This window comes from Pocillopora verrucosa, chromosome 2 (genome assembly GCF_036669915.1).
Source record: "Pocillopora verrucosa isolate sample1 chromosome 2, ASM3666991v2, whole genome shotgun sequence".
Taxonomy (NCBI): Eukaryota; Metazoa; Cnidaria; class Anthozoa; order Scleractinia; family Pocilloporidae; genus Pocillopora; species Pocillopora verrucosa.
The window spans coordinates 18,331,706-18,354,023 of record NC_089313.1 but is presented as its reverse complement, the minus strand read 5'-3'; the positions used below and the strand labels follow the sequence as shown (position 1 = coordinate 18,354,023).

Genomic DNA, 22,318 nt, shown 5'->3' with positions numbered 1-22,318 from the left:
AAACAGGATTATCAATGACTGAAGAGAGAATTCGCGTAAGGGAAGGAGGCTCGAGGAATGGGGCCGAAATAATGCGGAGGGACCTCCTTTTATAACACGGGCCTAACAAATAGTCTGATAACAGAAACGATGGATGAAACGTCTCATTCTACAGACCATTTTTCCTTCAGTTCTCCTCCTCTAACTCCCTCCCCCCACCACGTCAGCCCAATAGTTTCCGCCTGCAATGTATTTTTTAAATCAAGAAGATAAGTGGAAAGGAGGGGGCGTGGAACCCAACGAATTGAGGAATCTTACCAAATATCGAAAGAACTCTATTTTTCCATTTATCTTGTTTGCATTAAATGTTAATGCTCTATCTGAGGGTGGTAGGTTTCCAGTAAGTCTACTTTTGTATCATATAGAACAGGAAATTGACTTATGGAGTAGGACGACTTCATATGTGAGTAGCAGCTTCACGAAAAGGAAATTTTCGTCTGGCGAAGAAATGAGACCAGGAAACAACCACAAGGATTTTAGAAAAAGATATGTTCGTGGCTCTGTGGATACACCTGCTCAAACAAACTTTCATTGTACTCAGCCGTTTGTGTCGAGGAAAATCATACTCTCTACAAGAGGAAATTATTTATTCAAAATGTTTACAACTGAAACAAACGTTTTTTTTTTAATATCAAAATTGTTTACAACAGCTTTAACTTCCAACACACTGTACCATTCCATTTCTTTAAGATTACAGTCAGTTTAGAATTTGTAATTTCCATGCTACTGTAAACAACTTTCTTCTTTCATGTCAATGACATCAAATTGACGTCATTTTCCTTTAACATTAACGTCAAAATAACGTCACATAAGCCTTTCCATTTACTATTCCTCTGTTTCTGCCATGATCGAATTTGAAACGTCCTGCAGTTCATCAACCAGAGCAAACCTGCTAAATTTCAGCCAATTAGGAGCACGCCAATATCACGCGAGTGACCATGCTACGATTGGTTAATTGTTGTATCTTCTCATTTGAGATGTGGACAAAGTTTCTTTAACCAATCACAGACCAGACAATTCCGCATGGCTTTTGAAACTCAGTAAAAGTATTGCTATAATAGGTTAGATTTCACCTAAAACATTAAGAGTGTATAGGAAATCTTTTGAAATTCTGTCGACAAAAATACTTGCTTAATAAGTTTATCTTGCTCAATTATTTCAACCGACATTTTTCGCCTTAATTTACAATTAAAATAACTTAATATATTTGGTGTTTGATAAATAATCCTACTCGATATTAGAGCTCCTCCGTATTTAGAACTGAGACTTTTTTTACTTACGCCTAAGACTACTGATCGAATATATACGTCATATAAAAATGCGAATATCTGTTCAGGACATAGTATAGTTGATACCTTTTTTGTTGCTCGTATCTAGGATATATAACAACCGCTTAGAATAGTACAATCTTTTGATCCATTTCGTGAAAGTTGACTGAATCATAATTTAAAGTAGAAATTTAGCATATGCGTCAAAAAGGTTGGTTGACAAACCTGAACAATCTATTTCAAAAGACCTTTCATGAAAAAGTAGTAAGAATTATCAACAAAATTTCATCATTACGAACAGTTTGTCTTTATCAGCTTGGTCCCTCTCACAGAAGCGCAATGAAAAGTTAGCTTACAGAAATAGAACTAACTTCCGCTGAGCGCCTTCTGACTAGTTCGGAGGACAAAGCTAAGCAAGATGAACTGGTCATGATCTAGCAGCTAAGAATTCCGTCTCATGACTTCCTTTACTAACGGAGACGAACAAAAAGGTCTTAATAAACATTCATTTTCACGAAAATCAAGTGTAAAAATCAAATAAAGATATCGAGTAGAATTTCAACATTACGAAAATAAAACAGATAAAACCATTTTGAAAGAACTAAAACTTTAACAATAAAAACATCTGTAAACTAAATTTTTTCTTTGATTAAAATATCTATGAACTAACCTGTGCAAACATTTGCAACGTTTTCTCCTATAATTTCGAATGTAAATCAAGTCAAATAATAGAGAATATTTCTCGTCCATTGTTTAAACCTGCAACTCCTTGGAGCTAGGATAACTATTCTAATACGGCGAACACACTAGTGCGCCCAGTTCTTCGTTCCTTCATATAATTGTTACGCGTTTACTTTAACTGTACATGCTCTTGTGAGTACATCATCAGATCGAGGTCAACTTTTGAAGTGCATGGTGGGATATCAAATAAGTCTGTCCTCATGCCCTAACGCGGGCGCAACTTCGACGTTTTTATTCGGATCCAGTCTACGCATAAGCTGTGGATCTTCCGGGAGCTGGAGAGAGCAAAACTTTAAGAACCACAGAAAGATACCGACTTGACTCATGACATCGAGTGTTCCTTTAGCGAGATCTGTTGGATCCGTGTCGGCCGAGGAAGGCCGAAGAACGTTCGGGCCAAAAACGGTTGCCAGGTTATTTTGTCCCATTTTGTTCTGTTCCTGATGCTCACTCAATCTATAAGCAACATATTTTAGCCATAAAGTACTCACTAGAGTAACAAAACAAACGCGATCCGCATGTGAATGACTACACTGTTAAGAGAGCTATGCCAAAACATTGCTAGTTTTTTTTTTCTTTTAACCCCACAAAATGACCTTGAAAAAGACCACTACATATCAGTTGGGTACGACAGTAATACAGGAAAGAGCACGGATAGTTGAATGAAGAAGACTGAAAAGCATCGCAAACAACAAACAGAGGGTGGCTCTGAACCAATCAATACTTCCGAATGACCTTTTGACGGTTTCAACACAAAGCTCGACTTAGAATACACTGTGTGACTAATCATCTCTCCCAATCTTATTATGCACAACTACAAATACGGCTTGCATTTCTCCAATGTCTCTTCCTATCGTTATATTTTCCTATGAGTGTGTAAACCCCACACATTACCTTCTTAGATGATCTAGTAAATAGATACTAGTGAGCCGGTTTGGTTTGGGTAAAGATTCAAACAACTCCATCATTTTTTTCTTTTTTTCCTCGGGATCTTTAATTCCTAAAATCAAAAACAAGTATCTCGATGTCAGAAAAAAAAATCGAGAAAAATAATTTACTGTGTACAACAAGAAAAATATACAGATTATGTGTACATATATATCTACAAAACACCACATCCACTTGCTTCAGTTTGTAGGTATCAACCAGTAAAGCAATCAATAATGGGCCCTGGAGTGGTTCGTACCGTCACACCAACCACAGAGGAGGGGGGCATGGGAAAGAGTTTCCCTGGATGCAAACGATAGAGCAGAATTCTTTCTTTCAGCACCTTACTTTGTGTCCTTTGCATGAAGGTATACGACAGGAGAGGTGCCACTGCTGACCAGGGTGACTGTTTTGATAAGATCGCTTTTCTTCGTTTTATGTTGAGCCGTAATAATATAACACGTGTAGCAGGGCTGACGACTAACCAGCAATAATCTTACCCCATAACCCATTGAACCCACATTTGAAATTCCGAGGAAGTGGTATTTTTTTTCCATGCAGTACGTATTATTAGTATTATTGTACTAATAAGGAATTGAAAAGTGGTTTACCGTTTGCTTCAACAAACTTGATATAAAGGTCGTCGGTAAAGAGTGGCTCTGGAAGGTCCCTGAGGTACATCTTCAGAAGTCCAGCCACAGCATGGATGTCCGCCTCAGCAACTTGCACTAAAGCACTTTGACTGTCTAAAAGAGATTAATCAAAAAGGAAATCAGTCAGCTATGGACAAACTAGAAACGGCGGCGAAAGTAGCTTTCAGGAGGATTCATTGTGGATTTGACACTAGCATTGATGGCAGACAGCAAAACGATCAAAATCCTGATTTCAAGGAACTTTGCTTCTCTGTTCTAACTCATTTTTGGTATCATGCAAAAGTTACTCCATCTTAAAGGAGGCTACAATATATTAGTTCGGTAACTAAGAAACGAAATAGAGCAAATAATGGAGCAAGACGAAACAAGGATGGATGAGGATGGAAACGATTAGAACGGGTCGAAAATAAGGAATGAGCCACTTTAGCATCTCTCCAAAGCTTGGGGTCAAATCTATGTATAAAGCTCAGCTTACGGCCTCATCGATAGCCATACCGTTTACCTCGTCCTGTATGCAATGCACTTACTGTTGTCAAACGCGTCTTTTAGCCTTCGGACATCTGAAGTTGCTCCTGATAAGCGATAAATTCCTACTTCTTCTATTCCTGAAACAAGACGAGATGCAACGGTAACTTGAACAATGGATTTTAAAGATATTAGCAGTCAATCCAGTTCTTCGCTGTATTGCACACTCATTGAAGGTTTGCTAACGTGAAACGAAACAAAACAAAAGATAGAGCTGACGCATTTGTTGGGCAAACTTTAGGACTCGCAATCGCAAAACCATTCTGGAATAAAAATTGATGCGATTTCACTCTACCCACCTCTTTTCTCAATTTCCTGTACACAACCAATCACAACTAAGGGAATATCACTTTCTTCTCGTCTGTAAGAGAAACATATACCAAAGGTAAATCATAAAACCATTTAACAAGCGACAGTTGAACATTGTCAATCCACAACAAACAAACGAAGACATTTAACTCACTTTGAAACTGTAGCAATATCAACTCCAAAAACACCTTTCTCGCTGTAAGATTTCTTCCGTTGAATCCCATGAGGTGTCTTGGAATACTGTAGTGATAGCGTTACCGCACCCTGCAAGTCAAACACAATACGTTACTATGGCTGTGCTTTAAATTGGTTATTTTATTTCAGCTAAAATCCAGAGTATTGAATGTTCCTTTCAGCCAAAGACAGCAATGATCACAGGGCATTCTTGATAAAAATCTATATACGGTGCGTGACAACTGAACTTACGTGACCAGCAATTGATCAGTAAAGCTGAAACGTAGTGATGGGGTGACATCACCTACTTCATTACTGTATACAGAGATAAATAAATTATTTATTCCTTACCTGCTTGTCTAAGGTTATTGTGATGGTCTGTTTCTTCAGATCCCTCAAATTTTCCTTTACAAGCTTAAGCAATAAAAAAGATAAGAATTGTTAGCAAGCCACACGTTTTAGTTCAAGTTCAGAAGTTATTTAAACGAACGCGCACAACCCCACAGGCGTGATTGATTATTCCCTGTTTTTGCCCATGGCGCTCGCCTTGCACTAATTTCCGCGCGCGAGAAGCATATACAACACCTCACCTCTATTTTTCCTTGCGCACAGTGTTCATCAAAATTAAGTCTGCTTTTGCTATAAACATGCAGCTTGAGTTCTCTTGTTCCTTCTACCTCGACATCGAAGTCCTATAGAACAAATAAAGGTGTTAGCACTGACCGAGGAACGCGTTTTACAACCCTAATGATAAAGGATGGAGTCAAACCATTCTGGCGGCGATTTTAAATTTTTGCCCGGCGAGTCCCATAAGATGACTCTTGGAAGGCTTTAAAACTGAAAGTCTACACAAGACATTGTTTCAGCAGCACAGAGTAAACCTGTTGTTTCTTTCATCGTTTGAGAAAGAATAGAGAGCACCACTAACCCAACCCCTTCCCGCTAAGTATGCTAGTCGATCGCATTTGTCCGAGACAGTCACATCATATTCTCGTAAGGCAAGTAAAGGGGGATGCAAGGCGGCCAGTCGGAGTAATTGGAAGTCAAGTTTTCCTCCTCTTACCTGGTCCCATACAGGGTCAGTTGAAGCTTTACACGTTTTTGTCCTGGCTTTACGAACAAACTGTCCATAATGATCAACTTCTATCACGCAACTGAGATCTGAATAATAACACAAGGAGAATTTAGGAAAAACTGAAGGGAAACATGGATGTGAAACCACATTCAGCAGAAAAAAAAATCATATTTGTTCGAATAGTGAAATGCTTTTGTGGGGGATGGGTACACCATCCTATTGAACACACTGTAATTTCCAACTGAACGTCATAAACTGTCTGGGATTGCAAAAGTATAGAAAACTCACGCCTTCTACTTAACTAACAAGGTGTAAACATAATATGACAGGCCGCTAACTTGGTGGGGTATTCCTGCGCTGTAAGCAGTTTGATTTCCCCAACTCATCGACTCTCGTTAACGAATTTTATATATCAACATATTGAGAATACATATTTCTCTTGTAAATTCCCTTGTTCTCAATTACCTTTCAATTGTATTGATTTTTATTAATCTGCTTTTGGTTTGACTCTTAGGAAATGCGGTCATGTTCTGGCAAATGGCAGCAACGCATTACAAAAAAGGCGAAGATTCATATCCAAGCTTTACATGAAGTCAGCTATAGGGTTGTCTATCTTCTCCCCTTATTACTTAGTTAATAGACTTTGTAGAGACAGTCTGAGAGCCATTGACGTATGTTCAATCCACTACTCTGTTCTCACAAACTGTTAGGATTTGCAATATGTAGGTCTAAATTGGTCAGAACGTTTTTCTAGACTCCCAAAAATAAATTGCTTTTAATCAAAGAGTCAATTTCCTGTTAATTACTTTTTCCTGAGCCTTCATAAATCTCGTTCCACCTGCATAACCCAATCACGGCGAAGTTGTTGTGAAGTGCTGTTGCACTAGCCAATCACAAGCCTACACGAGTTCGCTTACGTGCTCCTTCTATGCTTAGGGTCAGTTACGTGCGTCTACTAAGTTTTGGTGGGCGTTTAATTCATATTTAATCTATTTTAATGTAAGCTCTTCGGAAGTCTGGATTATAACACCACAATTTCTGATGATCTCTGTTTTCATTTACCGTTTTTGTGAAATCCGCGTCCAGAGTGTATATGAACGTATAACAGTCCATTGAGGAGACTTTTGTCTGCAACATAAAGAGCAAAATATGCAGTGAGCGAGAAATATCCCTCCAGGCTTATATCAGCAGAATATTTTCAGCGTTACCTTTACGTTCCAAGATCACCCTTCTCGAAACAGAAGGAAAAAAATGATTGCGCTTATTTACCTTAGCTTTATAAACAATTATCTGTGAATTTTAAGTTCAACACGGTGTGAAGTAATTAGAGTAATTACGCGAGGTGTTTCAAGAAATTTCCAAACCTAACCCAGACAGAGTAATAAAAATTGTTTAGAGTTGATGTTAGCGAAAGCTTATTGGAGGGCTTTGGCCTGTGAGAGGAGTATTCCCTTTTCTTCTTCATATCTTTACTTTTAAGCGAAAAGCACATTTTATTTCAATGAAAGAGAAACATTGATTTAACTTTAATTAAGCTATCATTATGTAATCCTAAAAGGAAATGAAGGATGGACTTAGAAAATCGCGTCCAGTACCTTCCTTCATGGATACTTTTCCTAATGACCTCTGAGTTCTCAGCTGAAAGAGAGACGAAATATCAGTTAGCACGATATTTTCAAAAGGGAAATCTTTACACAATTGATCTGTGGACAAGACAGGATAATACTGGGTGTTAATTGCCAGTTTGAGTCCTTTCCAACAGTAAACCCAGGAGTTTTCCTTGCGGCTTCCTGTTTCGTGCTGTCTTTTTTATTATTTATAAATGTCTGTTCCAATTTTAGTTTGTCAGGGTCACTTAAAATAACGTGAGAGTGCTCAAAGGTAAAAAAATCTGGCGATTAAATATCCGTCAATTAGACTGGCGGATACGGAAAGATCGGGTTAGGTGTTAATTTTATTACGAAAAAGGTCTGCCTGGTTTGGACTTGACATGACTAAATGATCCTTTGAAAGTGTGCCAAAATCTCGCAAAAGTGATTTATCACAGATCTTGTAAATCTTATTACAACAATTTGTCACACAGACATTCCGGGCTGGGTGGACTAAGCGATATTTACTTAATCAAAGTTCGGTTTGTGACAAAAAGCTTCCTTTGCGCAGCATGAGGCTGAACGAAAACACCTCGTCACAATGATGTATTTGTGATATTTTTTGAAAAAGGAAACAGCGTTGCAATTCGTATCGCAATGACAAAAGATGTTTAATGTATAGTGTTTGTTTAAACGCGATGAAAATGTCAAAAATGTACGAGATTGAGTGGATTACAAACTGATAACATACTGCTCAAGCGAGATTTGAAAAACTAATTCTTTCCGATTGATTTCCACACAGCAAAATCTGAACTGGGCATGGATATACGAAAGAAACAACCTGAGGCGCTCTCAAAAATACAAGGAAGAACATATGAAATAACACGAAAATTTCAAGAGCAATTCTCATCGTAGTCTACGATTGCAACATCTCTTGTACAAACAATGCCAAGTGTTATAAGCTTCCATACTTTAGTGAATTTTTCCAGTTCTTTCTAACGTAAATTTAGCGAGTTCAGTATTTACAAGCTTATAATTACAATCTTCCTAAAGTCAGTACCATGATGTTACTTACCAAGGAGTGCGAGTCTTTTAAAAAACTAGAGTCTGAGCCTCTTCGAAGGAGTCGTATGTTTGGCGACCAAGAGCCGCGACGAAGAAGAGGCGATTTCGGCTTTTCACCAAATTCGGCATGAGTTTCCGATCCTCTCCGAGCAAGCCTCGGAGAGAGAGTGAACTTAACTTTTGTCGCCATGATCATGAAGGGCAGACGAACGAAACAGGGAGCGACGCGAGCTTAAGATTGGTTCAGTAGTTCAGCGTAACTATTACCGAGTCGAGGAAGGCTTGAATAAATAGATGGGCTGAAGTGTAATTAATCTGTCACATTAATCCCTGCAGTATACCGCTCACATACGTTACCCGCGGTACACAAAACCACTCGACCAATCAGAGAGGATGTTTACCAAAACACCAATAATAATAGCAGTTTCCTCACTCCGGGTTTTTCATAGAGAGCGTGAACGAGCTGTCATTTAGAATTTTATTACCTTTGAATTTTGCAATATGAAGGAGAGAATTCCACAAACAAATGAACCGACCAACCTTCTTACAAGCCTCTAGGAAGTGATGAAGCTCCAACGCACTAAGCTGTACTTCAGCACTTGTATTATCTAAGGTAAAAAATAAAGCTTGTGATTAGAAAGCCATGATGGCTGACTGTGACGTTTTTCAAGAGAGATGACACTGTTAGAAAAGGCGCTGTTTCGGTATCTGTCAAAAGATAACGAAAACGTTGAAACGATGAAAGCTAGACAATTTATTTCAAATATGCAAATCGATTTTAAAATGCTTTGAAACATGTCAATATTGACGCGTTAATCAAATTTAGGCATTGTTCGAGTCGTCCTTTATTAATAGAAAGAAGCGATAATGGTTCTGATATCAATTCAATAGCTTTTTTTTTTTTTTTTTACCTTGAATTTGTTCCAAAAGAGGAATGATGGCTTCCTTCCATTCTGCTCTTTCGACATCAGTTTTACAGAGTAATGTGTATGTCTGTGAAGTTAAAAAAAGTTTGTCCATGATTGCCGAAAACTTATAATTTTTTCTCTGTAGAAGTAATGTATTTTGTGTGCAAAAAAACTACTATTAAAATTGAAATCGGGAAACTACGTGACTGATTAAAAAAATTGATTCCGTTCTTAAATGTGCAATGTTTTCGCTATTGTATATAAACTTTCCAGGGGTTGCAAAAACAACGATCATAGAAAAAAAGTTGACACAAAAAGTGTTAACGATTCATAATTCCTACAAAATGCCAAAATTGGAAGAAAAATTAAAAAAAGAGATAAGGTTCAAAACACAGCCAATTTTGAAGCCTTTTCTTTCTTTTGTCATCCGAAGCTGTTGCTTGAACGTCACGGTGTTACTAAGCTTGTCGTTACCGCTAAACAAGTCATGTCACAGTTCCCAGATCCTTCTCCTCCCTTTTAAGAATGCATGCGAACAATACCAAAAAGAACCAGGATATTTGAAAGTAACCTAGTTCTTTTTGTTATCTTCCTTGTGCATTACAAGAAAATTGAAATGTCAGAGCACGTTTATAGTTAGTTGGTCTATTATAAGCATATACAACTAACCTTGCCCTGTTTGTGGTAGAGTGTAACCGGGAGACTGGGAATGGCTAACAAAAGAGCTGCTTCCTGTTCAGCTAGCCGCCTTTTCAGTTTCTCGACAATTTTGGAGGCTGATTGTGCTCGACGTCGCTGCAAAGGAAAAAAACAGTAAAAATGAGAGAGAGTAAGCAAAGGAAAGAACAGTCAATTCACCTCCCCAAAACCTAATAACAAACCAAGTTTCAAAAATCGATGCAACTCGCTCGAACAACACTTTTCTTTTCACAATAGCGCTCGTTGAAAGCATGCTCTTCCTTTGCCACTTTAATCAGAAAGCCTTTGAATTCACCAAGCCAGAGGGAAATTTCAATTTCTTATACCTTCATTGAAGGTGAGGAATCAGGACTGTTGAGTCCGCTCACTCCTTCTTCTCGTCGGATTTCTGCTTTGGTGCTTGCAATCCTGCTTTTCAGTAAATCAAAGTCACCTTTGCTTGTCACTGGTATAACTTGTGGCGCTAAAAAATAAATAAACAAATAAGTAAAAAAAAGGAGAGACTTTCACATGTTAGTAATAACTGATACGGTCGAAGTTCGTTCGTTAAGAAGCCTTCATGTAATTTGCTTGTTTAATACAAACTTGAATTTATTAGTTAGAATGGTTTTTATTTCCCTCCTCCCTTTTACTTACCACCGCGCATTTTCTAGTTTTCCTGGTTTGAAAGTTTTGGTAGAATACATATCAAAGCTCATCTCTCATATTTGAACTTGCAATGAAAATGTTTCAAATCAAACCTACACACTCCGTCAAAGCAAGTTATAGCTTTCAAGAGGTAACCGTGCTCAGTCGGACTACCCTGCGTGGGAGAAGCACGTTTTGACTGAATTAGCATCGAACGCATGAGCAGGAAGTCGCGCACTAAGGCCTGTAAATTGCGTTCTAGCCTAACACTAACTGTACAAGCTATGCATACACAAACCTTCTGAGTTCTCTGTGGGCTGGAACTGTAAATCGTGCAGGGAGAGATACCATTTACACACGTATTGCTCGCTCCTGTAAACATTTAGAAGAGACACCTCATTGAAAAAACAATCAAGTGTGTGGTGATGAATGGGCGAATGGCTCAAGAAAAGAGGTAAAATGTTTTTCAGGTCGATGGGAGTTGCCAAAAGACTAATTGAATTTTTTAGGTTGAAGTAAAGATACGATGGATCTCAGCATTGCATCATTTTATATGTATTAATGACGACAGGCAACAATAACAGCGAGAAGAGTTTCATGTCAAAGTTATTGAAACCTTAAATATGTGAGAAATATGTGAGGCCTGAATCACTATAACCAACACCAAAATCAATTGCCATAACATACCTAGCTGTTATCTTTCTCTTTGTACATATGATGTAGTCATTGAACAAGAAAAGATGTCTAAATTTGCGAGCTCCATCTGAAAAAAAAGAAAAAAGTCATTGTTACATTCTCTCACCATTAGGGATTTGAAGTAAAAATGTCATCACACAACATTTATTTTTTATCCCTTTTACTCCTACTATTGCTAACTTGTAACTTCTCCTTAACCTTTCGATACATTCACTAGCAACCAGGCCAGTGATCAGCTAGAGACTGTTATCTTTTTCTCCAAGAAATTCATATTGGCTATAATTGAGAACCACAAAGGGTAAAGAGATTTAAAGAGAAAATACCTGAGAGTTCTACTATAAATCCATCTTTGATTAGTCTATGATCTCGCTTCACTCTTTGCAATCCCTATGGAAGTTCAAAAGTTAATTCTGATTAAAATCAAACAGGACAACATCAGTACTTATAACAATGCCAATACCTTTGTACCCTATGACACTTTTCTCACAAATTAAAATGAAAACAATCCCAGGCAAGCCGAGAACACGAGCTTCTCCTGATCCCTTGCAAAAGGGATTGAAAAGAAAATAATTAACATGTCTCTTTATCTGGAACAAGGGGGGTAAGTTTCTAAAGAATCTGTGGTGCTGCGTCGGTGGAAGAGTAAAAACAGGGTAATTTCTCCCAATCGCTCAGACGAAAGGCTAACGCTCGAAACGTCAACCTTTAAACTCTTTACGGTGGTCAATTTACGTTATCAACTCAGTCGATAATACCAAATTACCCTATTTATCTGGAACGTTTTCAAGTGCCCTTCATTGAGTTGTTGGTATCTTTACGATTTCTTCACAAACTATGCAAGAAACAGACTCAATAAATTCCCGGATGTTATCGAGCTTCTTGTTCCGAGAAGTGTAGGGGGGGGGGAGAGAGAGGGGGGGGGGCAAAAGTTTTCAGTCTACCTACCCCTCCGTCTCTTTCATCACCATTGATCTTTGCTAGGAAGTCTTTGGTTTGGTTCAACACATTTGTTAAAAGTTCAAAATCCGCATGCTCCTCAGGAGTTTCTTTGATCAAGTCCTAAGTAAAAGCATGTTATCATCAGAAACATTAAGCTGTACCTCATTTGATAACAATATAGCAAAACCTATATGAAGAAGATCCTGTATTGACCAGTCACCGTGCATTAGAAAGCAGAAAGCCTGAGTAAGTCACAACTAACCTTTAGGACAGCAATATAGCGGCCAACTCGTTCCACTGGTTTGTTGAAAAGAGCTGACGAAAAAAAAAGTAATCATAACAAATTAAAAAGGTCTTTTAGATCTCTTAAATTTTGATCTTAACCACACCTCTAGAGATGACCAGCAAGGATTTTTCCAAAACACTTTTCAGAAACCACGTGAGGAGAATAAGCAAACTCGTTGGCTTAAGTATTCTCTTTGTTAACACACCAAATTCTCTAAGATTATGTACAACGAAATATACAGAATGTGCCACCTACAACAGAAAATTGGGGGCTTCTACAGAACATGCCTATGATGTATTTGCACACTAATTTCAGGTATCTTACTAATAAAACATACCTTCTAGTGTTGTCACTTCTTGAATGGATTGAACTCTAAGTTCCTGATTAGCAGAAACATAGAAAAGACAACATCTGTTAATTGTCCTCAATGTCTGAGCTTATCCACTTTCTGCCTTGTGATCAAAAAATGAACTTTACAAATTCTTTCTATACCCTCCCATGACAGAGAAAAATAATCAATCAATGAAATACCTGCCTTCAGTAAATAACATGAGCCACAATAAAACATACCTTAGAAAAGATGTTGTTGAATTGTTCATTGCTTGCCTTGCATTTACGTACTGTCGACATTGCAGTATTGTAGTTTGATATGTATTCTCTGTACACATCAAACTGATCCACCTATAAGCAAAGAGAAAACAAAAAGGAAAGAAAAACATAAACAAAACTATGATGAAGATGGTTCTGTTTGCCAACACCTTGTTACATGGGTAGCAACTGAAATTTTTTTTTAACTCACTGACAAAAAATACAATTACTGTTTAATATCTCTTTAATAGATAACCAATGACTAAAAAGTTGAATCCTGAGCCACAAATTTAACAATGCAACACAGAGTTTTCAATCAGGAGAAATGAGTTATACATAATGAGAAACAACTCTAACCACTGAAATTCAGCCATGTAATTCTGCATTTTAGTCAGAGAGATGGCTAGATGGCCTCTATTCCTGTGAGGAACTCACATGACTAAGCTGTGTTGATATTTAATACTACAATCTCTTTTAACACTTTAACTCCAAGATCAAATTTGTAACTCTCCTTACTGTCAACCATACAACTCTTGTGATGTTAGTTCAGAGAATTTAGTATTGGATCAACTTATTATCCCCAAATTGATATTTTTCTTTATTCTCATCACTCATCTGGTTCATATTATATTGATATTGTAAAGAGAAATTCTGTCTTGGTCACTCACGAGAGTTAAAGGATTAATCGCAAGTATGTTTGGTTTAAATGAGTGAACACCAAAGATAAATAAACTGATTTTTCTTCGACAGTGAAATAAAACAATTTAGCAGGAAATTGCATAAATTTGTAAAAAAGATACAGCTCTAAAAATTCCATTAAAAAACCACAATGTCATATTTCCTTTTGTGAATAAATTCCCAGACTATTCCACTAAAAACTACTGCTTACCAAACTCAAAAATAAATCTCCTATAAGGTGACGGTCGCTCCAGTGTGACACACGTGTCTCAAGTTCATTATAAAATGCGCTGTGCATAGTATGCAGTTCATCAAGTTTGTGGAAAATCTTGTTGTAGTCAACTGAGGTCAAGATTGGATGTGATGATTCAATGGAAAACTTTAGAGGCTTCATGTGCTGAAAATAACAATTGGAAGAAAAGAAACATTTAAACACACATGTTATGCATTGACAAAGCACAAATTATTTAAGAACCTAATTTACAGATGGTTCCATTTAAGAGCTATAACTCAGATTTTTACCAATAGGATCTAACAAAGAAAAACTGTGCAAGTTCCCAATGTTGGTTAAGCACCATAATAACATGAACATTGCAAGTAATTTTAAATCTTATACAGCACATAATTGGAGTAACGAACTCTGGCAGTGTTAGTACTGATGCTGCAAATAGTCCGCAGTGTACTGAAGCCTACTTTAATAGATGCTGCAATATACATGTTCAAGAGGGCTAAAATATACAGAATTTTAGAAGTTAAAAAATGTAATTGAATCACTTTCACTCATGATAACTAATTGAGGACTTTCTCCATGTTAACATAGCCTAAACTTGAGACATTCTGCAAACCCCTAACTGTTATCATGAGGCAATGCAAAGTTGTACCCTCATCTAACAAAGCCTATAGACCAATGAGAGCATCCACAGTATTTCAGTCATTTAAATAAAAAACCCTAACAGACAATTATGTTTTTTTTTTTTGTCACCAACCACGAAAAGAAAGATGTAAAAATGCTTACTTTGTATAATAAGTTTAGACATTCCAAATATCCTTTCTCACCATCCAGCACTCCAGCAACAACCCACTTTCTCTTGTGCAGCTTTTCAGCTTTGTCTCCAGCACCAGGATCCTAACAGATGACAAGTTAAATGTTACAATGGTACATTACCACTCGGTAGTGAGGTATTGCTTCCTTTCTTGTTTTTTACCCTGACATGTTGCTTGAGGGTCACAAATTACTATTGCTAAATAAAAAGTCCCTTTTCTTATTCCATGGTCTTCATTATATTCAAATTCTTTTGTTTCAGTTTCATGAAAGGACTTGGTGGGGAACATGCATCCACTTAAAAGCAGCAAGACAGAGAACCAATTCCTTGACAAAAGGGGCTGCATTGGAGCTCAAAGCATCAAGAGAACTGCTGATGTCTCTTTAAGTAATTCCCACATGTTGGCTTTTGGATTATTTTCCTACAGATTTTAACCCAGCAGAGACCTTGGTTAATGAACAAAACCATTGAAAAATACAGGACTTCAAATGGTCATCAAGAATAATTTAAACTATACATACCACATGTTTTGCAGGACTTCCACCAGGAGAAGGGACAGGCGAAGATGAAAAATCAACACTATGATCTCCAATAACAACATGGGCCCCTCTTGCTTTGCGCAGTTTCTTGAGTTCTTCATTTTCTGAACCCTGGCTCCGAGGACGAACTACCTCACTAGCACTCCTCTTTGGCAAACGAGGGAGAGAGTCATAGTCCCCTAGTGACAATCACATAAAAATATACAACATTCATATTATTGACTATGATCAGATCCTATACAAACGAGGAGACTTTCCACTTGAACTCAGGCTTGTTCAGTTAAACCCCTCCCACCCCTCCCCAAAAAAAGCCACTTCCCCCCCCCCTCTCTCTCTCTCCACCTCCCCCTTAATTGCCTTGTAGGACATCCCTAGAGGAGAGGGTAGTCTACATGCAGTTCAACTTCACCCTTGTTTGTTTCTTTACCACAACATTCATTTTATTATTACCATTACTATTACCATCATAATAATTATTATCTGGCTTATGGGAAATTCCATGTACCCAAGACTGTGTTTCAAGGTTAAGGGGAAGTGTAATGTTTTGAAAGTTTTCATAACTGCAACAGCTGTAGGCAAATGGAATTTGAAAACTTTTCAATTTATCAAGAGTGACCATTAATAGAAATACATCTGTAGTTTATGCAATTTTTTTTGTTCAAGATGTTCTCAACAAAGTGACTTATTAACACTACTATGTGTGTCTTCAGTGTACACTACTGGAAACAATTTTCATTGAAAAAATGCTCATACCTTTCTCAAAATGGATCTATTCAGTAACTGACAGGTAAACCATGCTTAATGTTTTTTTATTAAAATAATTTAGAAATTAGCATTTTTATCTTTCTTTAAAAGCATAAAATTTCAAGAGAGTGCAAATTTAAAATCCTACTCAGCTAAAAATGTTTTTATACATTTTTCAGCGACCAGTAAAGAATGGTAAAACTATTTTGCTGATAGTATAACAAATGTAGCTGTTTTAATTCATAATTATTTCTACCGTAGAAAGGTGTATCTCATACTTTTCAAGTAATTTTGTTGTGCAATTTCTTCACATTATGCAAATTCAGCCATGTTTTGATCCTTTTACTTATATAAGAAGGTTATTGCTTTAACTTCAACTTGCAAATTGATTTAAAGATGCACAAACAGCTAATAACATGTTCATATAAATGAGGTATGAATAAGACTATTGACTCCCCAAGAAAATGAAAAACTAGTCAGGTTAAAGAACAAATTATTTAAATATTCAAAAGATTTCAGAGACAGTACTGACAGTACCTTTGTTATGATAATAACCACTAAAATGTGAAATTTATGTTTACCCAGACAGCTTTTACAACAAAATTGAAATTGAAAACATTATCAGTGCACTTTTGTGACCAATTTTTCTTTTATGATTGAAAAAACAAAAATTATAATCTTAACTGTACTTTAACCAAAAAGCCTTAAAGATAGTGAAAACAAATTACATGATCTGCACTTTGCTTTTAAGGAGACACACTCTTAAGGACCAACTTTATTTTGAAAGGGCTAAGGTTGGGAAAATGAAAGAAATTTTTTATCAAAATGTTTACCACAAAGTGAATCTATATAATGAGCCAATTACCAGGAATTTTCAAGGTTTCAAATTAAAAGCAATAAATATCACAATTCTTCAGAGAGTAACAATATTTCTAGCAGAAAATTGAAAATTTTGAGTTGGCAACTAAACTGTGGTTTTACAAAATTTTTTTTGACAGAAAGAAACACAACAGAAATCTCTAAATCCAAAGTTCAGAAAGAAAATATTACTTATTTTAAACAGATGTTTGCTTATGTGACCACAAGTTTCATAAAACTATCTAAATGTATTGAAATAATAAAATAATAGAAGACTATTTTCTTAACATAATTTTTTTTATCACAAATAACAAGAAAAATGGACTTTCACCTCTACACAAAACAAGATTTTTTTCTTTACAGTTTATGTCTTTTGAAAACCTCCCTGTTGAATTGAAAGTATCATACTTAAACACAAAATGTCACAGTTCATATTATCAAAATATAATAAACATGATTTAATTTTTTGTTTCAATATGATTCAAAAACAAGACCATCCTAAAGCAGTTGGGTAAGAGAGATCCTTCATTTGCTACATCTGTCAGCCTTCTATTTCCAAGAAAAAATGTTTCAGTTAATAAATATCCAATACAGTATTCCCAATGAAAGTCCTAGTCTTTAAAAAATTGAAAGGAAATTACAATGTGTTGTGGCAGACCTAACCATGGTATGCTTTTAAAGCAACACACACTGAGGTTAACTTTTGTTGCTTGTTGCTTAACACTATTTCAGTTACTAAATCTTAGAAACCTTTTTTCATCTAATTCAATGACTTTAAGCTCCTCTTGCCATTCAACAGAGTTACTGTTTGTGTATGCTAGACAGTTTTAAATCATCGGAAAATTTTAAGTTCATATTGCTCAAAAATTACAGATGTATGCCATAACTCTTTGTCACCTTGTAAGGTAGAACAAAAAATTAATCACTTCAAAAGCAGGAAGATAAATGAAAGCAATTTCAAACCTTCCGTATCTTGTTCCAGCCTACCTTAAGTCTACTCGTACATTTGTTTTCAACTCTTTGTGAAAAAAAATTGCCTTTCACCTCAAAAAAAAAATTTGTATTGTCATAGTTTTGCACCCTTAAATAATTTTTTTTTAAATCCACTGTCTGTTATGTCCGTTATGCCCTCACAATAAGTTCAAACAACGTATTGTATTGGCTTTTGCAAACAAAGCATTCCAAATTATTGTGAAGCTGTTGTTATCATTTGTTTGCTTGTTTGTTTAATTTTTCTGATCTTAAATGAATTTTTACACAGATAATTTGGTGCTAATTTATGTAGAAGAGAAAATGAAGTAATGACAGAGCGTCAATAGGTTAGACTTCATGTTAAAAATATTGAATGACAGTTTGAAAATATGTTATTACAATAACAACCATGACATATTATCATAAAGGGAGGAGGAAGAAAAAAAATATAGACAGTTATAATTGCTTCTTCAATATCTTCAACACATACAATATAACAATATAAACAAACTTAGGATACAGACAAAAATTCTTTGAAAGATTAGCTTTAGTATACTAGAGTCTATGAAAAATCTAGCTGTAAAAGAAACAATGTTTATTTCAAATGAATGCTTACCTTTTCCTTTCAAAAGAAAATTAAAGATAATATCTTGCTTCTCAATCATTAGCATTTATGACAAGTGTTCCTTAAAATTATTTCCTAAATAACTTTCGTGCATTTTTAAAACTATTTTTGAAATATGTGCCACTTAGTCAGCAGTATCCAATTTTCAGTGCTGATTATTTCTTCTCAAAGTACGATCACAACATACCCTCATATCCCTTGTCATCTTTTCCAAAGACATCATCATCATCAGCACTGACTGGCCCTAGTTTCTTTGGTGAGCCTACAGTGCGGGACCGCCTCTCAGTCTTACTACGCCGTGGAGGTCTGATAGGTGGAGGTGAAGCCTCCACATTTGGCTGCTTGGATATTTCTTTTACATGGTGACTAGGGGAAGCCCTCTCAGTGGGTCCGACATCATTGGAATCATTTCCATTGTCTTCTTGTTCTGATGAATCAGCTGACTGCATTTCAGAGACAGCAACATCTATAGCCCATGGACTCATGCAAGAGTCAGCGCTCATCAAACTAACGTTACCCGCAGAGAGAACGGAATCGAGTTGTCTTCGTGATCGTAGGGGTTTCCGTGGTCTTATTACCCCGCCAAATAGCATAAAGTCATCTCCCTCAGACGCATGGGGCGATTCCCCTTCGAGATCATCGCTACTCACGACCTCGATTCCTTCCAAGTAGGATATCAATTCATCAACAACTTCGATAATTACGTCGGGTGTTTCAGCTATCTTCTCTTTCTTGCACCTGTCTTCCTCAGAGATTGAGTCTTTCTTGTCCAAAGCATTGTTCTCCGAGAATCCCTGTCTTGTAAAGTCAACATGACTTCCTCGATCGATAGGAGCCAAACAACTATCGCCTTCATCTGCCATATTAAACTGATTTGCCGCACAAATATCGTGTGACTTCACATCAACCTCGTTAGAATCTGACAAAATTTCACTTTCAAGATTTTCGGAAGTTTTACTTTCGGCATGATCTGAAAAGTCCACATCATCGCCACTTGTCGTGCTGCCGTGAGAATCATGTCGCCTATGTTTTGGGCCGGACGGACGCGTTAAATAACTCTTTCCTTTCGATTTAGCTTTGTTGATCCCCTTCGCTAGAGGTGAGAACACACTGGCAAGAGCTCGATTTCTATGACCAGTTGGTTTCTTTCGTTCAGGATAATTTAAATTTGGCGTTTCGTCCCCCATTTCTGGTTCTTCGTCTTCTGAAGAACCCGTGGGGTCTCTCTGATCATTTCTCCTTGTTAACCCGACATCGTTTACACTTTCCTTTTCTGTATTGTTATTGGCGGAAAGTTTATTACCCTCAGCTATATTAATGCCATCGTGTGACGAGCTTTTCTCTTCATCGAATTCATTATTTTCGCTACTAAATAATTTACCAGAGTCGACCCCAGACGTCCCCTGTATGTTGTCGTTGAAACACGACTCCCCGTCACTTCCGTCCAAAGCGAGTTTTGGCTCGTCACGAGGAGGAAATATCACTTTAGCGTCTTTTCTAAAATCCTTGCACTCTTCATCAGGTGCAAAAGTATTGTTTAAATATTTCTCTTCGTCTTCAAGCGGGGACGACTTCTCAAAACCGTCCCGATCCGATTTTTTTACGTCTTCTATGGCAACGGAAGGCGAGGCAATGTCCTGCGGACACGACACAGGCTGATTCAGTTCGCATGGAAAGAACACGTTTAGCACTCTTTCGAGTTCTAAATCTCTTCCTTTAGAGATGTTAACGTTAAGAACCTCTCTGAGCCATTTTAAAATAAATCCTTCGCTTTTAAACACGCGAATAGCGTCCTCAAGTCTTTCATTGCACAAATTGAAACGCTCCAAAACATGTTCGTCAGATGCGAAATCTCCATCAAAATCACAAAATTGCAAAAAGTCTGTGTCAGGAAGCTTGCCTTTCGGATGAAAGTCCCTCCAAGCAGTTAAGAAGGCTTCTCTGTAGTCCATAATTTCCTCAATCTAGCTCTGCCCTCATAATTTCATCTTTTCAGTGGAGTGTCCAGTTGTAATTTGTTTCTCTCCGAGGCAACACGAGGTTAACCGAAGTTTGTCTCGATAATGCGTGACGTAACATTCGGCGTCTTCGGCAGCACGTCTTTTCGACTTTTCTGGCTAAAACAGCGGAAGTGAGCAGGAAAGTGACAAAGAAACGGAATTCGAGTTACGTGACGCACGCAAAACCTCATATTCCGACGAACAGAACTTAAACTAACCTTCAAACCAGGCTTTGAGTCAAACACAGAAAAATTATTCCTCCATCGAGAAAACTGGTTTAGGCTAAGGAAATCGTTGAAAGTTTAAAAAGAAGCCATTCAAGTCACATTTACTTGTTGTAGACAAAAAATAAAATTTCCTCATCCCAATAATGATCAAGAGGGCAAGCCTTCGGCAAAATTCTTCCTTCTACATTTTCGGCTCGAAAGCATGAAATTCTTCACATTTCAACATAATGAAGTATCGCTAAAAAACCGCGTTTTAATTCAGATTGTATTTTACTTTACATTTAGGCTGAATACTCCTCAAAAGCAAAGGAAAACTATTTAAAATCGTGTAAGAGCTAAGTAGTCAGGATAACCTTTGATCAACCCTTCCGCTGATTCAGCGAAATTGCTGTTCTCTAATGCTTAAACAGACTGAAAGGAAAATCAAATGGTTTGATATGTTAATTTACTTTCGTCAACGAAGGATCACGATCCTTTCCCAAACTAAAATTTCTAAAAAAATTTTAGAAAATTTATCTTTTACAAAACAAAAATTTTCTCTTAGAGTTCAAGTGCACTTGGCAGGAAACCAATCTAGTTTTTATAAACTCTTTCTCTACTAAGGTAAACAAGTCACGATTTTTATTTTTAGAGACATGATTCGCGAACCTGATATGGCGTCACTTGACATGTGTCAAGTCGGTTTTGGAAAAGTGATAATTATTGTTTGATCGCGAAAGAATCCGGTGTATTAGGTGGTCTGTAGTTCAAAAATAACTCTCTACTCATCAAGCTTCTATTTAAATGATATTGATAACGAGCCCAGAAAATGAATGGATGAGTAATGCTTTGTTTAGAAAGCTTTCACACTTCTTTTCTTTCCATTTTACTTAGTGTCCATTGAAATGATCAACCACACCACCTGACTGCTTTAAAAATAGTGACTGAGTAAAGGAGTCTGTCAAGAGTAAAAGGCAAAATAATTAACACTATTTACAGAGAATTCTAGACAGTTAAACGCAACAGAGACTTCATCGATACCTGTTGCCAATTATCACAGTTCACTGAGCTCCTTCCTTAGTGATGCCTTAGTTTTGTACGCAAAAAGGTTTCCATATATGTACGTTGGTTTATTTTAAAAGCATCTACTTTTAAGTCAGACATTATTACTGGTTTTTCTCAATAGACATGTACACAAACAGCGAATGTTTAATGTGTTCTGTTTACGCAGCTTGACAAACTGAGATATTGCTCAGAGGAGGCGTTCTCTTGTCTCTTTAAAATAGTTTTTCGTAGCGTTGCTGCGATACGTCATAAAATTCTCAATAGCTTTGAGGAGGCGTCGAATTTGAGCATCAGTGAGGAAATGAAAATTCTAAAAGGTACCTTAGATCGATTAAAGTATCCAAGGGAAACGATAATAATTTCTGGTTTTTAGCCCATTATTTTATAAACTCTTAACACTATCGGAAAGTAAAGCAGAAACTAGGGGAGAAAGAGATTGTTGTTTGCAAAAGGTGGGCAGATACTCGGTCTTCCTATCGA

General features: G+C 36.9%; 1 protein-coding gene across 1 annotated transcript; it reads right to left on the bottom strand.

The window, feature by feature from the left end:
- Window positions 1-627: 627 nt before the first annotated feature.
- Window positions 628-20,591, bottom strand: LOC131790574 (active breakpoint cluster region-related protein). Its single transcript, XM_059107791.2, has 26 exons — window positions 18,755-20,591; window positions 15,351-15,547; window positions 14,802-14,912; window positions 13,998-14,183; window positions 13,091-13,201; window positions 12,858-12,900; window positions 12,497-12,549; window positions 12,241-12,354; window positions 11,619-11,682; window positions 11,287-11,362; window positions 10,898-10,971; window positions 10,299-10,435; window positions 9,943-10,068; window positions 9,277-9,358; window positions 8,906-8,973; window positions 7,307-7,349; window positions 6,774-6,839; window positions 5,700-5,797; window positions 5,227-5,328; window positions 4,988-5,050; window positions 4,617-4,726; window positions 4,453-4,514; window positions 4,156-4,233; window positions 3,587-3,721; window positions 2,943-3,048; window positions 628-2,504 (listed from the first exon to the last, which is right to left on the bottom strand). The coding sequence occupies exons 1-26, from the start codon at window positions 20,517-20,519 to the stop codon at window positions 2,231-2,233; spliced, it is 4,344 nt and encodes a 1,447-aa protein (XP_058963774.2). The 5' UTR covers window positions 20,520-20,591; the 3' UTR covers window positions 628-2,230.
- Between the last annotated feature and the right edge of the window lie 1,727 nt (window positions 20,592-22,318).

Coding starts and splice junctions, on each gene's coding strand:
- LOC131790574 (XM_059107791.2), bottom strand. CDS start 20,519: ATGGACTACAGAGAAGCCTTCTTAACTGCTTGGAGGGACTTTCATCCG. Junction 15,548..18,754: donor AGATGACAAGGGATATGAGG/GTATGTTGTGAT, acceptor GATTGTCACTAG/GGGACTATGACTCTCTCCCT. Junction 4,515..4,616: donor GATATTGCTACAGTTTCAAA/GTGAGTTAAATG, acceptor TTTCTCTTACAG/ACGAGAAGAAAGTGATATTC.